The 19,017-nt window shown below is 39.8% G+C and overlaps 1 protein-coding gene across 1 annotated transcript in view; it reads right to left on the bottom strand.

The window, feature by feature from the left end:
• LOC147442077 (uncharacterized) overlaps window positions 1-18,577 on the bottom strand; it is a 34,663-nt gene extending 16,086 nt beyond the window's left edge. Inside the window, exons 1-2 of the mRNA XM_086529326.1 lie at window positions 17,863-18,577; window positions 17,646-17,763 (exon numbers count right to left, since the gene is read on the bottom strand). Coding sequence (XP_086385452.1) covers window positions 17,646-17,763; window positions 17,863-18,577 — 833 coding nt within the window. The remainder of the gene's footprint in view (window positions 1-17,645; window positions 17,764-17,862) is intronic.
• Between the last annotated feature and the right edge of the window lie 440 nt (window positions 18,578-19,017).

Genomic DNA, 19,017 nt, shown 5'->3' with positions numbered 1-19,017 from the left:
AAAACTATGCCAGTATTGTGGTCACGCACAAGAAAAGTGAGGCTTCGTAGACTAAGCCCAAGCTTTTGCAACCATGCCGGTTTTGGCATAGTTGTAAAATTGTGCCAGTGAGTGCTCTAATGAAATTCTGATGGTTGGCTGGCAAGTTGGCAAGCTTTTTTGAGACGTGGAGACACTGCACATGCTACAAATTGGTCCCACAACTTGGCTTGCTAACTGTTGTAGGCTAGCAATGGCAAAAAATAAATTCTCTCCCCTCTCTCTAAGAGCTGTCCTGCTGTGTACTAGTAAATTTAGTGAAATTATCAAAATCTCCTTGTATAATGGTCTCACAAAGCATGTTTGGTTTTAGAAAGTTTAGAAAGATATAATCCTTTTTTTATCATAAAGTTGCAAATGCAAGCTTTTTCACGGTTATTAACGTGAAAATTAGAAGAATAACTCCTAAAAGAAAAGAGAAGAGAGGAGAAGTTTTAGGAAAAGGTAAAGTGGTCACCTCAATAAGAAAAGAAACTTTTCATGGGGATCGTGCAACCTCATCCTCTCCACATTTTGGCATTTTGGAAATACTCATGTGCAATGATTAGTAAAGTTAAGCTTTAAATTCATTAATCTTACTAGTGCAATGTGAAACTCGGGTTTCCCTAGACCTATGAAGCTCCACAAACATTTGAACGTGTAGCTCCATTGCATGTTCCATGTCATAAAATCTAATATCTAATATCTAGTTCCATTGGATGTTCCATGTCATAAAATCTAATATCTAACCAACTCAAATGATTTTCTCATATTAAACTGATCATTTAATGTGGGAGAATAAACGGGAACAAGGGTTAGGATATAGACATGTGCTTATAGATCTATCTCAACATGGGGCCAATGGTAAAGGGGCCCAAATGAGAGATGGTCTATCAAAGAGCAAGGCTAACCAATGGAGCATAAAGACCTTAGGGTTAGCTTCATTGAAGATCTGCAATAGTTAGTGTAAAAGTCCTTTGACCTTAGGTAACCCAGCCCAAGCTTAAGGTGCTTGACATGCTTGATGACTCAGATGCTTGAGGTACTTGATGACTTATATGCTTGAGGTGCTTTTCATGCTTGAGATGCTAGGGTTGTACTTGAGGTAGGAATCCGGCCCAAGCTTGAGGGGCTTAAGGGCCAAGCTTGTGGTGGGAACCGGGTCCAAAGTTGAGTGGCCTGAGGTGTGCAAAAGTCAACACTAATGGGGGCGAGCCCTACAAGAGGAGGGATGAGAGAGAACACACACACACACACACACACACACACACACACACTCACACAAGACATTCTTGGTACAAAGAAAGCAAAAGGGACACTTGTCAAGTTCCTCCTCATGTTACCCTCATGGTGTTCCTGAAGCCTATTGGTTGGACACCCAAAGGATCCAATGATAATTTAGAAGATTTAAATAATTGTTTTGACATTTATCAAGTCCTCTCTCTCAAAGGGGAAAGAGGGATACTTGTCCCAAGGATACCCTTGTTACTTGATTTAGCTCCTTCTTGTGATTGGCTAGGCCTGAAAGGGTCCAATGAGTTTCAAGCATGAGCTACTAGGGGGGGTCAACCAAGGAATCTGGAGGCATGCTTGGAGGATATAGTCTCCCACATACACTCACACACACACTCATTATGTGAAGTGCAAAGTTCAAGAGCTCCCTCTCCTTCTCCAAGCAAGTAGAGAGGTTGAGAGCCTACACCAACACTCTTGGCTATGGAATGCAAATCCAACCAAGAGCCATGCTTCAATGCTTAAGGTTTTCATCTTCTCCATCTTCATTACTATGCTATTATGTATGCTAGCAAGAAGAGTGATGATAAGTGAGGAAATAATTCTTTCTCCTATGAAATGTTTCCTCTTCCTCTTTCCTACCCGCATTGCCTGCTAGCTCTCTCCACCTTTGAAGGTGTTTGAGGTCTTGGGACTGAGGCTAGGGATATTTAAAGATTTCCACAAATATTATGTTATTCTTGTGATGCATGCAGATTTCCACCTTCGTTGCATCACCTAGATCACAAGGAACACAAAGATTGTATTGTGATAAGTCTCTCTTGATGGGACAAATCATAATACAAATGCCTATTGGAGGGGGGACCGGGTCCACATAAATCCGGTCCTCAATTGTTGTCATGTTCTCTAAATTCTCTCTCTTGCAAAAGTATTGTTCATGCCAAGTTAACTAAATGCTATGTTTATGTTGCTACCATCAATTATGTTCACCCGCTATGCTCACTAACTAATTTCACAAAAGTACTCTCTCTAATTTCTGCTACTCTCAAGTTAATAGGCCAATTCCATTACATTGGTATCAGAGCATGTGGTTTCTCTTTTCTTGCTTAATAAGAGAGGTCCTTAAGTAGCCTTTAAATGGTTGAGTTTGTTTATTATATTAGGGTAAGTGGAACTGGGATCTATTATCGGTTTTGTTGAGCCCACTATGTGGGATATGGTGCACACCGCGGGAGTTTTGGACTTAATAATGGATTCTTTTTAATCTTGCATATTGCTTTACCATTATTGAGCCATAAGAAGTCCAAAAGGAGCTAGCCCTCGACAACTCTGCTATGTTAGACCTACTCACCACTACTCTTTTTAATTAACCACTTTGAGCTGTGGGTGTAGATATTTAGGAGCCAATTTTCAAATGCTAAGAGGAGTGGCAAGTAAGGTTTTAAATTGCCAAAGCATACACTAAGTACGTACACAAATTTTTAACATGGTTGACAATAACCAAGAGAGTAGAATGAACATTTATAGCTTTGATTTTGCACATGAAGGTGCTAATGATGATGCCCCCATGTTTGTGAATTATCTCGTCACTAGGTCGCATCAAGCTATGGGCAACCCTGCTTTGCAAGCCGAATTACTCAACAACTTCACGCTTATGGGATCTCCCTTCCTCTCCAAGAGGAGAGAGAGCTTAGGAGGCCTCTTGAAGCGACCCCCAAAAGAAGACTCTCTCCCTTAAGAGAGGAGGAATCCAAAGAGAAATAAAGCTTCGAAACTTTAAGTTTGTGTGAAGATGTGGCTCCACGAAGACGACGGTCTAGAAGATCGTCCACTCCTCCCAAGAGGAAAAGATCAGCACACAGTCCTTCTCCTTGTTACTACAAAAGGGAGGATAGGAAACAAAGGAAGAAAAGGGCAAGAAAGAGGTCACCCTCTTCTCCTTCTTTTTCACCCTCCTCCTCATGTGACAGAAGTTATGGCTATTCTCCTAGACAATAAAGGAGGGGAGGACATCACAAACTCCTACTCTGCATGGCAAAGGTCACAAAAGCTAAAGAAGCTCAAAGAGGGAGGAAATTATCTCTTTTTTCAGCTATGATGGCACCTTTGGTACTACCGACAAAGTGTTGGCCTTCATCGAACAATTTGATGCGGCCTTTGGAGACGAGGGCTTCATGGAGTCCTCCAAGCTACGCCATGTAGCTATGGAATTCCAAAAATCAACTCGTCAATGGTGGGCTAGCCTTCGTGGCAAAGGCGAAGCCCCAAAGACATGGAAAACTCCAAGAGTTTCCATCATGACGCATTCCTTGAAAGCGATGCAAAGGACAAAGTGCTTACCAAATGGTTCAGGTTGAAGCTTCTCTCTCATGAGTCTATCGACAAGTATGTAGACAAGTTTTGGGATTTACATCTCAAGGCTATTGTCTTCCAAAAGATAGACTTTAAAGAAATAATTTTGTGTGGGATTACCTGAAGAGATGGCCGAATACCTCAACTCTCAACGGCCTGGTTCTATCATCAAAGTAATCCATCACACCATGGTTGCTTCAAGCATCAATTTCCAACAAGTGGCTTGACCGAATGTCAAGCCCATGGAAAACAAATATAAAAATGATGCAAAGGGAAAAACCAATGCTCAAAATTATTCCCAAGGCACTTCCAACAACAACAATAACAATCAATCCAAGGAGAAGGGAGTTTACAAAGGCAAAAACAGACTCTCTCCAGAAGAGCCTTGAAGATTTTTGCAAGAACCATAAGTGTTTCAAGTGTGGGGAGCAAGGACATGGCTATCGTTCTTGACCCAAGAAGAATGCTCACAATGAGACTCCTACAGCTTCCACCATCGAAGCTCCAAAAGAGGATGCTCATTGCAAAGGATCATCACTTTCCTTTGCTTGGGGAAAGGTAAGAGAGCATGATGCCTTCATCTTGTTTGACCCTGGCTCTCACAAACTCATATCCACAGAGTTGGCCACCAAGTTGGGAATTCAAGCTTTTGAAATGGGTTGAGGGTAGCAATGTCAAGAAAGAAGACTTCTTCATCCCTCCTCTCCAACATGAGGATATTATCCTAGGGGTGCCATGGTTTGATTGCATGCCTATCAATATGAAGTTCCCTAGAAGGAGAATCTACTTCACCTATACGGGAAAGAACATGTATATAGATGCTAGTGAGCATGGTCGCACTATTCCACTTGTAAATCCTCCTACTTTTGATGAATCAATGAAGAGATCAGCTTCTGCGTACATGATTTTTGTCAAAGAGTCTCTAAAAGATCCTAAAGTTTCATCAAATTTAAATGGTAGGAATCAAGAAGAGTTAGACTTGTCTAATTTTCTAAAATAATTCCAAGATGTGTTCATCGATGATATCCCTATGGACTTACCTCCAAAACGAGGGGATGATAACCATCGCATTGAGCTCCTTCCAGGAAGCTCACCGCCTAACAAGCCTCCTTATCGAGTCTCACAAGCTCAACAAGAGGAGATCATGAGGCAAGTATAGGAATTGGTAGACAAAGGGATGGTGAGGCCTAGTTCCTCTCCCTTTTGTTCTCCACTCCTTTTTGTGCAAAAGAAAGATGGTACATACCGTATGTGTGTAGACTATCGAGCACTAAACCATATCACTATCAAAAATAGATTTCTCATACCTCAGGTAGAAGATATGTTTCATAAGCTACAAGGCTCTACGTACTTTAGTAGGATTGACCTTAAAAGTGGCTATCATCAAATAAGGATAGTGGATGAAGATATTCTAAAGACATTTCACACAATGTTTGGTATTTATAAATAGATAGTCATGCCTTTTGGCTTGACTAATGCGCCAGCTACGTTCAATTATCTAATGGAGAAAATTTATAGACCTTACCGCAAATTCGCTAGACTGCTAAGGAGAAAAATGCTTTTGATAAGCTCAAAGAAAAACTTACCTCCCAACTAGTCCTCATGCTTCCGGATCTCTCAAAGCCATTTGAGGTCCAATGTGATGCTTGTGGTGATTTCCTTGGAGCAGTTTTGCTTTAAGGAGGTCATGCCATAGCATATGAGAGCCGAATGCTCAATACCGATGAACGAGTCTTGGGCATTTATGAGAAAGATATTTTAGCTGTTCTACATGTCCTAGACACATGGAAGCACTACTTATTGAGAAATCCATTTATTCCATGAACCGACTACCAAAGTCTCAAGTATTTCATGATGCAAACCAAGCTTTTCGACAAACAAATGAGGTGGGCATATTTTCTTTCACAATTTCATTTTCAATATTACTCACATTACTGGCAAGCAAAATCAAGTGGCCAATGCACTTTCACGACTACCAAAAGTTAATGCGGTGTCTATAGCTACGCACAATGATCTATCCTCTATGATATATGAGTATGCTATTGACCCTGACTTTAGAGACATAATGTCTACCCTTGCTTTGGGAAAGAAAGATGAACCATTCACCTTGTAGTATGGTTATCTTCTCCACGGCAATAGGCTATGTTTTACCCATTCCCTTCGTTAGGGAAGGTTATGTATGAATACCATGCTCTTCCCTATGTGGGGCATAGAGGTATTCAACCTACTCTTCGAGAAGTAGAGGCATATTTCTATTGGCCTACCATGAAAGTGGGCATACAAGAGTATGTTTCAAAATGTGTAGTATGCCAAAAGACCAAGTATGATAGAGGGAAGCAGCTTGGATTACTCCAGCCATTGCCTATACCAAATTTACCATGGGAGAGTATATCCATGGATTTCATCTTTGGATTGCCCAAGTCTATCCATGGGAATATGGGAATATGGACAAGAGTCGACGGGTTTAGCAAGCAAGCACACTTTATTCTTGTCAAAAATACCAGTAAAACACACCAAATGGCAACTCTCTTTATATCTCAGATTTTCAAACACTATGATTACCAACATCCATCATGTGAGATAGAGATCCTAGAATGACCAATAACTTCTGGAACGGACTCTTTGAAAATCTCGGAACAAGATTGAATTTCTCTTTGGCCTATCACGCACAAATGGATCGCCAAAGTGAGATAGCCAATCTTATGATACTAGATCTACCAAAGACTTATGTTAAAGAAGCAGATCAACGCTCATAATGGAATAAGTACTTACCTCTTGTAGAGTATGCCGACAATATTACTCTACATACTTCTACGGGAAAAGCACCTTTTGAGATCATTGAGGGAAGACCTAAAAGTCCTTTGCTACTCAGAGTATATGGAAAGATCTTCACTACCGATGAGTATAGCCGTGACCTACAATAATCTTTTCAAAAGATTAAGAAGGCTATATCCATTTCTCAACAAAGGCAAAAACCTGCTACTGTGGTAAGCACAGAAGGGCCTTAACGTTCAAAGAAAATGATTGGGTCTTACTTAAGTTTCCTAAGACTCGATTAAGGCAAACAATGGGCAAAAATCCTACGGGCCATCATAAGTATTATGCTAAGCTAGCATAAAGATAGTATGGTCCTTTCCAAATCTTGAAACCTATTAATGAGATGGCTTACCAACTCAAGTTGCCCAACCATTGGCTCATACAGAATGCTTTTCATGTGAGCCTACTCAAGCCCTATAAAGGAGAGCCACCAAGTGAACCAATTATTGAAGACCCTCCAGAAGTTAAAGACCAAGAAGAGGTCCTACAACCCAAAGATATTCTTTGGCATGAACAAGGTACTACGACATGGTAAGATTATCTGACGGCATCTTATTAAGTGCAAAAATTATCCTTTTGAAGATGCTAGATGGATGCAAGGAATACAGCTTAAGGATAGTATGAACCTTGTCAATGCTTACAATGCTACATTAGAGTAAAAAATGTACAAATTTCTTTTAAATGACCCATGTTTTTGTCTTATAAGACTAGTTCTCTTTTTTATTGTGCACAAATCTAAATAGTACGCATGCTTAGAATCACGTTTGAGATGACGATGTCTCTCAAACACCAAGTAGAATTTTTCACTCTACTTCGGGAGAATGAAATGGACTAAAGAGCATACATGCTTGCGGTAGCTATATCTCCCAAGCACCAAATGGAGTGGTCAACCATCTTGGAAAGATGTTATAGAGTAAATAGGGATCCTCTACCCGCTAAGTAAGATTGAATAATGACTAAGGCTTTATCTCTTCTACCTCATAGTCAAGGGCCACTATGCTTTCTAGAGAGAGGTGATGTCATAAAATCTAATATCTAACCAACTCAAATGATTTTCTCATATTAAACTAATCATTTAATGTGGGAGAATAAACGGGGAACAAGGGTTAGGATATAGATATATGCTTGTAGACCTATGTCAACATGGGGCCAATGGTAAAGGGGCCCAAATGAGAGATGGTCTATCAAAGAGCAAGGCTAACCAATGGAGTATAAAGACCCTAGGGTTACCTTCATTGAAGACCTCCAATAGTTAGTGTAAAAGGCCTTTGACCTTAGGTAAAAGCTATGGCTGAGCTTGAGGTGGGAACCCGGCCCAAGCTTAAGGTGTTTCAGAAGCTTGACGTGCTTGATGATTGATCTTCTTGAGGTGCTTGATGACTTAGATGCTTGAGGTGCTTGTCATGCTTGAGATGCTAGGGTTGTACTTGAGGTAGGAATCCGGTCCAAACTAGAGGGGCTTAAGGACCAAGCTTGTGGTGGGAACCGGGTGCAAGATGAGTGGCTTGAAGTGTGCAAAAGTCAACACTATATATTCTCTCTCTCTCTCTCTCTCTCTCTCTCTCTCTCTCTCTCTCTCTCTCTCTCACACACACACACACACACACACACACACACACACACACACACACACACTCATTGTGTGAAGTGTAAAGTGCAAGAGCTCCCTCTCCTCTTCCAAGCAAGTAGAGAGGTTGAGAGCCTACACCAGCACTCTTGGCTATGGAATGCAACTCCAACCAAGAGCCATGATTTAGTTTTTAAGCTTTCCATCTTCCCCATCTTCATTACTATGCTATTATGTATGCTAGCAAGAATAGTGATGATAAGTGAGGAGCTAGTTCTTTCTCCTATGAAATGTTTCTTCTTCCTCTTTCCTACCTCCATTCCTTACTAGCTCTCTCCACCTTCAAAGGTGTTTGATGTCTTGGGACTGAGGCTTGTGATAGTCAAAGCTTTCCACAAATATTATGTTATATTTGTGATGCATGAAGCTTTCCATCTTCATTGCATCACCTAGGTCACAAAGGAACACAAAGATTTTATTTTAACAAGTCTCTCTTGATGGGAGAAATCATACTACAAATGCCTATTGGAGGGAGGACCACCGGCTCCACATAAATTCAGTCATCGATTGTTGTCATGTTCTCTAAAATCACTCTCTTACAAAAGTATTGTTCATGCCAAGTTAACTAAATGCTATTGTTCATGCCAAGTTAACTAAATGCTATGTTTATGTTGCTACAATTATGTTCACCTGCTATGCTCACAAAGTAATTTCACAAAAGTACTCTCTCTAAATCCATTATCTAAATCCACCTTTGTTCCAGAATTACCTTGAAACCCATAGGGATACCCAAAAGCCTAAATATTTGTCCATCTTGTATGATCTAACAGCCTGCTAGAGCAACAATGTTTGGAGTAGTACCATTAGAAGACTTCAAACTTGTCTTACTATGGTTAATGACAAAGCCACATTGGCAAGGTAGAAAAGTTGTAAACAGTTCAAGAAAGCATTTGAGCTGCATTGTCTGGTCTAAACAAGTGAGAGACAACTGGCTCGTGGCAAGTGGCTTGCCTCCGTTCAGCTGGTACCTTCTCTCGAACCCCTCTCCACTGGGTTCTTATAAATAGATGGCAGCCTTCACAAGCCTACTCTTTCACTTCCCCCTCGCCTCCACTTATCAACCTTCCCACCCACCCCCTTCTTCTTCCTCACAGCCTGGCCGCCTCCTGTCATCCCACCCCCCCACCATCTCCTTGGGGCATTGGCGGAAGTGGACCTTTGTTCGATGGTCGTTGCATAACTCGTTATCTCGTAGAATCCAAGCCCCGCCTCCACGATCTGCAATCCCCCTTCCTCCACGTTTCTTGTGTCTTCACTCTAGCGTCGGTCCACCGGGAGCTCTATGTGCTAGAGCTTTCTCTTACAATGCATATATGGGGGGCATTTGCCCCTTTCCTTGCAAAGAGTGCAGCCTGCCCTGACTGCGTGCTGTCATCCCCCCTCCTCGCCCCCCTCCCTCCTGTCTCTTCATGGACGGTTCTTTTTTCTAGTGTTGTGGGCGGTGCATGCCTTTTTTAAATATAGAAAGTAGCTATTGATCTTTTTTACAGTGTTTTTTGTGGTTGAGTTGTTAGCGGTGCTCTTTTATATAATTCCTAGTCGCTCTACCTGTGTTCAAATCTTAGAGAAACTTTGCTTTTTATGTAAATCTTTTTTGTTATGCAGGACTCTGAAAACTGGAAAGCATTTTTGAATGCTAGAACAGTTTCTGATTTTATTTTAACACTAGAATGGTAACAATACACTTTTATGTCCTTGGACACTTTTGTGTCCTGTTAAGTGACCATTTTGCTTGAATTATTTGAAGAGTATGAAAATGAATTTCTAGGTGCTATATATCCACAAAGTTGCCTTATGAGCTGAAAAAAACTTAGCATTTTTTTTTTAGCATCGATCTCACCATTAACCTTACTCTTGCACAACATTTTTGAACGTAAACTGTGTGAAAAAACGGGTCCTGTTTTTGGCTTTTTTTCAATTTTTGGCAACTATACCACTCTAAACTTCATGTTTGTGAGGTTTAGATGTCTAGAGGTTAGGCCTTTATAGTTCTTAACATGTTTTGATGCTTGTAGGGAGAGCTAAGTGTTAAAATTGAAAGTTATGACCAATTTACAAGAATTGCATAATCCTGTTTTTTGGCCAAAATTAGCACTTTGATGATTTTTTTGGTGGCTTTCTTGATATCCAAATTCAATTTTGATTGTGTAAGTGTAATGTGTAACATAAAGCTAATCTTCCTTGAGTTTTGGGGGACCTAATATGCTATATAGCATAGTATATGATGATGGTTGAGTTTTTGAATTGCTGAAGAATACGATACATTTTAGAGTAGCAAGTATAACTTTCTCAATATTGCTAGTTTCTTAGGCCAATTGTGTGTATTTTGTAGGTAGTAACTATATCTAATCATAGACTACAAACTTGGCTAGATATTGAGTAGTTTCTATGGGTTTCTAGAGGTCATAATGCTAAACCCAGTTTTTTCATGTTTGCTGTATTTAGCACTTTATCATTGCTCCCAAGGTTCCAATTGTAAGAGATCCATTATCCTTTTGACATGCTCCATGGCTCCTTTTGAATCGAGAGGCCCAAAGGGAACTAAGAAAACATGTATATAGTATCTGTATTGAGCGTGACTATAAAAACTTTGATGATAGGTCCGCAGAATGGCAAAAATGCAACTTTTTTGTACCTATTTTTTTTGCCCAAAAAAAAATTAGTGAGGTAAAAGCAACCATATGTTTTGGTCACCAACCGATTGAAGTTAACGGGGCATTTTATCTCATGTCCTACAAACATCTCCACTCTTATTTATATGCAATCAACCGTAAGAAATTGCTGTTTTAAGCAAAATGCACTGGTCCATCAACTTTGGAGGCTTGTAGTGACCAAGGGATGAGAAAAATTACAAGTTTCTCATTTTTTCCATATGTAGTAGTTATTGAACTATAAGCTCATGAAAGGATTTTTCAAAATGAGTGGATCTACTATGGTTTTGGAATTTTTTCCCAAAACCTTGAAAGGACACTTTTATGTCCTGTTAGGTTACCATTCTAGTGTTAATGTAAGGCCGAAAAAAAGTTTAATGTAAAATAAATAGTAAAGGTTCTGGCCTAGCTCATATGACCTAGACCAAGGGAATTTAGGAAAGTTGTTGTATTTTTTCTTTTTATAATTATAATCTTATATACACAGGTCCTAATATTCTACAAAGCGTTTTTCAACACTGTAAATTTTTGCGATTTTTGATTTAAAAGTAAGCTATATTTTTTTCTTTCTAAGTGAATCTCGGTTATGCATCCCCGAAAATATAAAAAGGGTTTTTAAACGCTATAGGAGCTTGTTTTTTATCTAAAGTAAAGCTGATAAGGGAGATTTGTAAGGTAAACGTGAAGCATTCGGCTGTTTCAAGACCTATATCAAGACTAAGAAGGAAAGTCTGTCGGAAGAACGTTTATGGTTAACCCAGTCAAAGACTTTGCCATTGATGAAGACCAAAATGTAAAGGACGTGCTCAAGGTATTTTTAAACTCGCCCATCAAAATGTATGTTACTCCTGTCTCTCTCGAAAAAAGTTTGCCAACTGGGTCCAGAGTGAAGTTTTTCACTGTAGAGAAAAATGCCTTGACCCCTCGCTCTGCAAAAGAAGTTGCAGGAAAGTCAAATATGAGAGTGTTAGCAATTTATAAATCTCTGCAGGGAGTAAAGACCAAAAAATTATCTTTAGGTGCAAAAAAGGTAACAAAACTATTACAAGATCCAACTTGTGGCTTAAGTCATGAAAATGTTGCCCAAGTTTTCCAACAGAATTAGTCATTGCAAACCCAAATGACTTTGCTTCAAAATACTGTGAATGGCATGCAAGCGGTGCTTTTAGACAGAAAGGCCCAACTTTTAGGCACCCAAACTCAGCTGTCTAGACTAAACACTCAAGTTGTTTTTTTGGAGTCTGAGTTGTCTGGTACTAAGGCGAAGATGGTGAATAATGATGTGTTTCAGGATGTATGAGCTAAAATGAGATGACGGAATGGATGTGCCCACTGGTATATCCGTATATTTTTGCAATATTTGTGTTAAAGACCCTATGGTTCTTAAAGTTATATGACTTTGTTTAGTGCCAAATGCCTCTTTGATGTTTTTCCCCATACCAATATATAAGACTTTATGTATATCCCAAATGCATCTTTGATGTTGTCTCCCATGCGGAGTCGGGGATTTGGGAGTGTACCCAAGCTAGGTCCTTTGATTAATCTCTTGATTTCTCTATACGTGCACTAGAATGATAAAATCTTCTATTTCTTTCTTTAAATAGTATATTGCTAATTAAAAAAATAAAAATCCTTACCTATGCAAACATCATGCAAATTGTTTTATGTCCAAAGAGAAGGAAAGTTCTCACTGATGCAATGGCCAGATAATAGTATGAGTGCTCTAGTTGTACTGTAAGGGGTATCTTGGGCTAAGGTCTATATAAGAAGATGATTGGGTGGATAATAGAATGCTTGTTTCCCCCTTTGATCCTACATTGATATGTGAACAGGGGGAATCTCTCTCTTTCGTTGCCGTAAGGAGCAAGGCTTTAGCACTTTCTCTCTCTAGCCCAGGTTGGCATGATTTTGCAATAGAGCTACGTTTAGAAAAGTTACCTTCTTTTGGGAAAGGAAATTCGTGCATGTGGAGGGGGGAGAGAATGTATGCAAAATTCTATGGATAGCTTTGATATGTGCGCGTGTAAGCTTGCTTACACAAACAACGCAAGCGATGTTGACTTGCTCGAAATAGGTCAACCTTGGTCTCAAAGGGGTGCCCTGCCCTCTTGCTCAACTCTCGATTCTACTGCGAAATTTGGGCCCTATCGACCGCTAGAATCTCGCAACTTTTTTTTTGACTTGCTTATTGCCATCTCCCCTCTCTTCTTGAGAGTTCACACTTTTGAGCTTTGAATTAAGTCCTTGGTCCAAAATCCCTGACAGGTTGTTCGAAAGGACTATTAACAATCAAGCAATTTGCGGCTTAAACCACAATCACTAGAGTGACTTACGGCTTTGGATTACATCATCCAAGCAATGGTTTACAACGATTTCATAGCATAGTTGGAGATTTGATCGAAAATTTATCAAGAAGACAATGATTATTTCATGAAATCAAGATTTGGTCCCGGTTTGGTCTCGGAGCTCATATATTATTTTTCTTGAGTATGTAATGTTACCAAGGCGTCAAAAATTCCAAGTGATCATCGCTTTGATTTTAAAGAAGGTTGTCCATTCGCAACCCATCCATTAATCTTGCCCTTATACAACCTCCTGTTGATGTTCACATGATGGATGTCATGAGAGATGAAGGGCAGCAATTGATCATGATTTTGTGGATATGCATGATTTTATTATCCTAAAAGCACGATTTGATGGATTAGATAACAAGAACAATGATTTAAATGAAAATATGACTACACTCATATATTTGCTTGTGAATTTTATGTATACGCATGTAACAGGAATACCACTTGTCGGAGATACTGTGCGAGGGGTTGGTCCTTTAGAAGACACAATTAGAGCTAATCTACTCTTGGTAACATGTGTCTCTGGGTCGTCTTGACTCAAACAAGGTTGTTGAATTGCTTAAGAGCAAGAAATTGCAAAAGTTTGGAGACGAAGAGAAATATCCTAATAAAGATACAGTAAATACTTCTCACAATAAGTGGATTGATATTCATTGCTTACAAATGGTGGATGGCATACAAAACACTTACCCGATTGAAAAACTGGGCAGAGTTTGAGGTTGCTTTTTGAAAATAGTTTTTTCCTTCTAATCAAAAGCAAAGAAACTGGAAAGCGTGGAATAAGTGTAAGAAGAAAGATCACACACTAACCCAATATATATCTTCATATCCAGACATAATCCTCAAGCTTGATGGCCTAGATGATTTTCAGCAAGTGCGTGTTTTTTCTTGCGAGCTCTAAATTTTGAACTTTAAAAGAATGTTTAAAGTAAGGATCCCAAGACGCTTGATGAGGCAATCAAGCAATCTCATATTTATGATGATCCCATTCAAGATCATGATGATGGCAAGATACTGCACTAGTCCAACTGTTCACTTACTTTTGCATCGAAAAGATCATCTTCTTTTTCAGCATGCACATCACAAAACAAGAGGAAGTATATGCATAGAAATAATGGCAACAATGAACCATCTACGAGACCCGAGGGGCCTCATGGACCACTCTCAAACAAAGAGTTGGACTTTGCAAAGAAAGAAAACCTTTGTCTTAATTGTTTGGAAATTATTGGTGAAGATGATGAAACAGGAAACAGAAGGAAGATAGCAACTCAGAGTAGGAAGAAGATGGAGAAGGAGAAGACACAGAGCTTGTGTATGAGATCTCTGTAGTCTATCTCTCTGTATTAGAATAATAGAGTATATACAAACTCAGACTACACACTAACACTACTACATGTCTACAAATCCCCCTTGTAGTGATAGTGTGAATTTGTACAAGGTAGCAGATCATCATGTGTATGAGAGTAAGCCCAAAGCTTTTCGGAAAGCTTCAAAATTTTCTCGTGATAACGCCTTCGTAAATAGATCTGCAATGTTATCCTGTGTAGGACAGTAAGTTAGTGTGATCTCCCCTACATGTAGCCTTTCCCTGACATAGTGGTAGTGAACCTCTATGTGCTTTGTTCTTGCATGAAATACTGGATTCCTTGCAACTGCCATAGCACTCTGACTGTCAGTGAAAATGGTAGTGGGTGCTTGTTGACACTCACAAAGATCTGCCAATAACCTGCGTATCCATACACAATCAACTGTTGTTGTGAAAGCTACCCTGTACTCAGCTTCACAAGTTGATGTAGCCACTGTGGGTTGCTTCTTGCTTAGCCAAGATATACATGCATTTCCCAAGAAAAAACAATTCCCACTTGTGGAATGTCGTGTGTCAAAATCACCAGCCCAATCTGAATCGCTGTAACCAAGAAGCTGCATAGAACTGTGCTTTCTATACATATCCCCCCTTGGAAAGAACATGGAAAGATTAGGGGTACCTGAAAGGTAACGAAGTATGCGCTTCACACCCTACCAATGATGCATACCTGGGCTGTGCATAAATATGCTTGCTTGTGAAACCCCAAATTGAATGTCTGGACGAGTGTTTCCTGCCAAATATATCAAGCAACCAACCGCTGCTGCATAAGTATGTACATCAAAAGGTTCTCCAGCATCGTGCATGCTCAACTTTGATCCAGTTTCTACGGGTGTAGAGATTGGTTTACAATTTTGCATACCAAACTTGTCCAAAATTTTATGCAAATATTTTGCCTGCAACATGTATATGCCATCCTCTGATTGCACAAACTGAATACCCAAGTAATAATGTAGCAAACCAAGATCAGACATCTCAAAGGTTTTTCTCAAAGCATCTTTAAACGCTTCAATTTCATCTGCAGTATTGCCTGTAAGAAGCATATCATCCACATAAATTGTTAGCATAATGAGAACTCCATCTCTCTTTTTGACATACAAAGTACTTTCTGTTGGACTATTCTGAAATCCCTGGCCAATCCCTGACCATGCTCTTGGAGCCTGTTTGAGACCATACAAAGCTTTACGCAATCTACATACATTTTGCTCTTGACCTTTTACAACAAAACCACTTGGTTGACTTTCATAAACTTCTTCCTGCAAATCACCATTCAAAAAAGCAGTTTTGATATCCAACTGATGCACTTTCCAACCATGATGAGCAGCAATTGCAACTAGTGATCTAACTCTGGACGCACGAGAAGTAGGAGCAAAGGTTTCATCATAATCTATGCCTTTCTGTTGTGCATAGCCTTTTGCCACAAGCCTTGCTTTGTACCTGTCTCAACAGTACCATCTTGTTTCCTTTTTACCTTAAAAACCCACTTTGTACCAATAGGCTTTTTACCTGTAGGCAAGTCCACTAGATCCCATGTATGATTCTTATGAATAGAATCAATTTCTTGCTGCATAGCATCTTTCCGTTGAACACACTCTAAAGCTTGTTCAAATGAATCAGGCTCATCTGCGTCACAAAGAGTGCTAAAGCAAACCAAATCTACTTGCTCTCTGCCAAAAGTAGTACCAGCACGTGTTTTTCGTGGCAACGGTGCATCCAACTTGCTATCCTGCAAAGTTTTCTGAACCCATTTAGGCAAGGTTCTTTCTTCCCTGAGAACTTCTTGCTCTTCACGCACAATTTCCTCTACATCATGAGGTGTCACATGCTGATCAAAAGATTGATCAAGATTATCAACCTGTTGTGATTCTTGATTCTCCACAAAAGAAGGAAGCAAACCTTCAAATACATCATGTGTCTGCATATGAGGTACATCAAAAGCAACCATAGGTTGAGCAGTAGTTTCTGCAAAAGTTACATCACGACTTTCAAAAATCTTGTTTGTAGCAGGATTGTAAAGTCTATAACCTTTACTTCCACTACCGTACCCCACAAATATACATTTGATTGCCTTATCATCAAGCTTTCCACATAACTGCTGAGGGATGTGAGCATAAGCAAGACAACCAAAAACACGAAGATAACTGACTGAAGTTTTTCTGTCATACCAAGCTTCATATGGAGTAATGGTCTTCAAGGCACGAGTAGGACACCTGTTCAAAACATGTGTTGCACAAGCAACTGCCTCCATCCATAGCTTATGAGGCAAACTCTTAGCCTTGAGCATACATCTAGCCGTCTCCATTAAAGACCTGTTCTTCCTTTCTGCAACACCATTCTGTTGTGGTGTGTATGGCATAGTGCATTGGTGTTTAATGCCTTTCTTTCCCAAAAAATCCTTAAATGCACCTGACATGTATTCACCTCCTCGATCGGTACGAAGAGTCTATACTTTGCAACCTGTTTCATTTTCAACCATGGCGACATAATGTTGAAAAATTGCAAACACATCTGACTTTGCTTTGAGTAGATACACCCAACAAAACCTGGAAAAGTCATCAATGAAGGTCAAAAAATAAAGGCTGTTTCCTATAGATGGCGTCCTCATAGGACTACATACATCACTGTGTACAAGCTTCAACTTTCGTGTCCCTCTAACTGAACCATCCTACGAAAATGCAAATCTGTGCATCTTTCCAAGAACGCAACCTTCACATACATGTCTTGGTGGCATCTCCAATAAAGACAAATCATGCACCATATTATGACGTTGTAAAGTCATCAAACTGCCATAACCAACATGCCCAAATCTAGCATGCCACAACTCAACATCCTGCATGGCCTGAGTCTTTGTTTCTATAATACATACTTGAATCTGCTTTTCATAATGATCTAGCACAAATAGTCCATTTTCCAGCATACTTGTAGTGATAAGAGAATCACCATTCTCTCGATCTCGTACAACACATCTGTCATCCTCAAAAATGACCCGAAGACCATTTTTTGCAAGAGAGGATACAGACAACAAATTCTTCTTGATCCCTGGAACATATAAGACATCTGGCAAGCATAAATCTGAACCATCTGAAATGGTAATCAAAATCTTACCAACGCCTTTGATTGGATAAGAAGCATTATTTGCACATGTCACCTTCTTTCCTGCTGGAGCTGTATCCAATGAACAAAACAAATCCTTCCTTGAAGTAATATGCCTGGATGCACCACTATCAAAGTACCAAATCATTTGTGTCTCGTCAACACTGTAAGCAGAAAAATATGAATATACTAAGAAAGCATATGAATCGTGCACAAAGTTTGTAGACTCTTCTTTAGCTGTAGAAGAATCACCAGAAGCTGAAACAACCAAACTTGACTCTTTCTTCTTTTCTTTAGCAATTCTCTTTTTACACTCACTAATGTAGTGACCAGGTTTCTTGCAGTAGTGACATTTACCTTTCTTCTTGGACTTGTCGGAATCACCTTTAGACTTCTCTAAAGACTGTCCTGCACCAGACTTGGAGTGATGAGCACTCTCTTTACCCTTGTTTTTGTTCTGTACAACAAGAGCATGATCCATAACATCCACCTGTAAAGACTTGTTCTTACGTGATTGATCCTCCTGCAATAGCAAAGTCACTAACTCTTCAAAACGAAGAGGCTCAGGATTAGCTCGCAAAGACAGAGTCAAAGAAGTCTGAAAAGTCAAATAAGATGGTGGTAGTGAATTGAGTGTTTTGGAAACCAAGTCCTTCTCTGGAATCACTTCATCAATGCTAAGAAATTGCTCTTTAAGATCCCTGATTTTTGTAAGATGCTCGACGATATCGTCACCTTCGTCCATCTGTATTTTGTCAAGTTGTTTCTTCAAAAACTCTATTCTGGCAGCGTTTCTTCCTCCAAACATAGCTTGTAGAGTGTTCCAAGCATCCTCAGAAGTTCTGCAAGATCTGATATGTGGTGTGATTGTCCTCTTTATGGTTAAGGCAATCACAGCCATAGCTTGTGCATCTTTAGTATCCCATCTCTTTTGCTCTGGAGTGACTTGTGAGGGTCCTGCACCAACAGCTGCACCACGACCAGGCGTGGCAGGTGCAATGCTAAATGGACGAACTTCATCTCCAGATACATAATCCCACAATCCTTTACCAACCAAAACATTTTTGGCCATAAAAGACCAAAGAGAATAGTTAGTACCATCCAATTTTTCTTCGGATGTAAACGCACCACAAATCTCTTTCTCCGTAGATTGAGCCATGCTGTGGATGCACACAAGAGAGAAAAAGAACCTCCAAGAGATTCACAAATCTCCTCTCCAATGTAAGCAAAACTCTACACAAAATCTCAGCACAAAGCTAAGACAAGCTGCTTCCCAAAAGAACTGTTTACCTGAAGAAAATCTGTCAAAAAGCACACCCTCTTGATCTAAACGCCTCCGAAAAGTAACTTCTGCTACGCTGCTCAGAACAAAATTTTGAGGGCTCGAACGGCTTCTAAAGGGGGGTAAAACCCCAGGTCGCCTATGAGAATACTCCCGGAACGTCGAGGATGCTCCCACGAGCAAGATATGAGTGAGAAAACAAAAACAACGGGTTGAAATCGAGGAGAAAG

The sequence above is a fragment of the Adiantum capillus-veneris genome, chromosome 14 (genome assembly GCF_014529385.1).
Source record: "Adiantum capillus-veneris isolate H3 chromosome 14, ASM1452938v2, whole genome shotgun sequence".
NCBI lineage: Eukaryota > Viridiplantae > Streptophyta > Polypodiopsida > Polypodiales > Pteridaceae > Adiantum > Adiantum capillus-veneris.
Note: the sequence above shows the minus strand (reverse complement) of the source record. Positions and strands in the feature narration are given on the sequence as shown.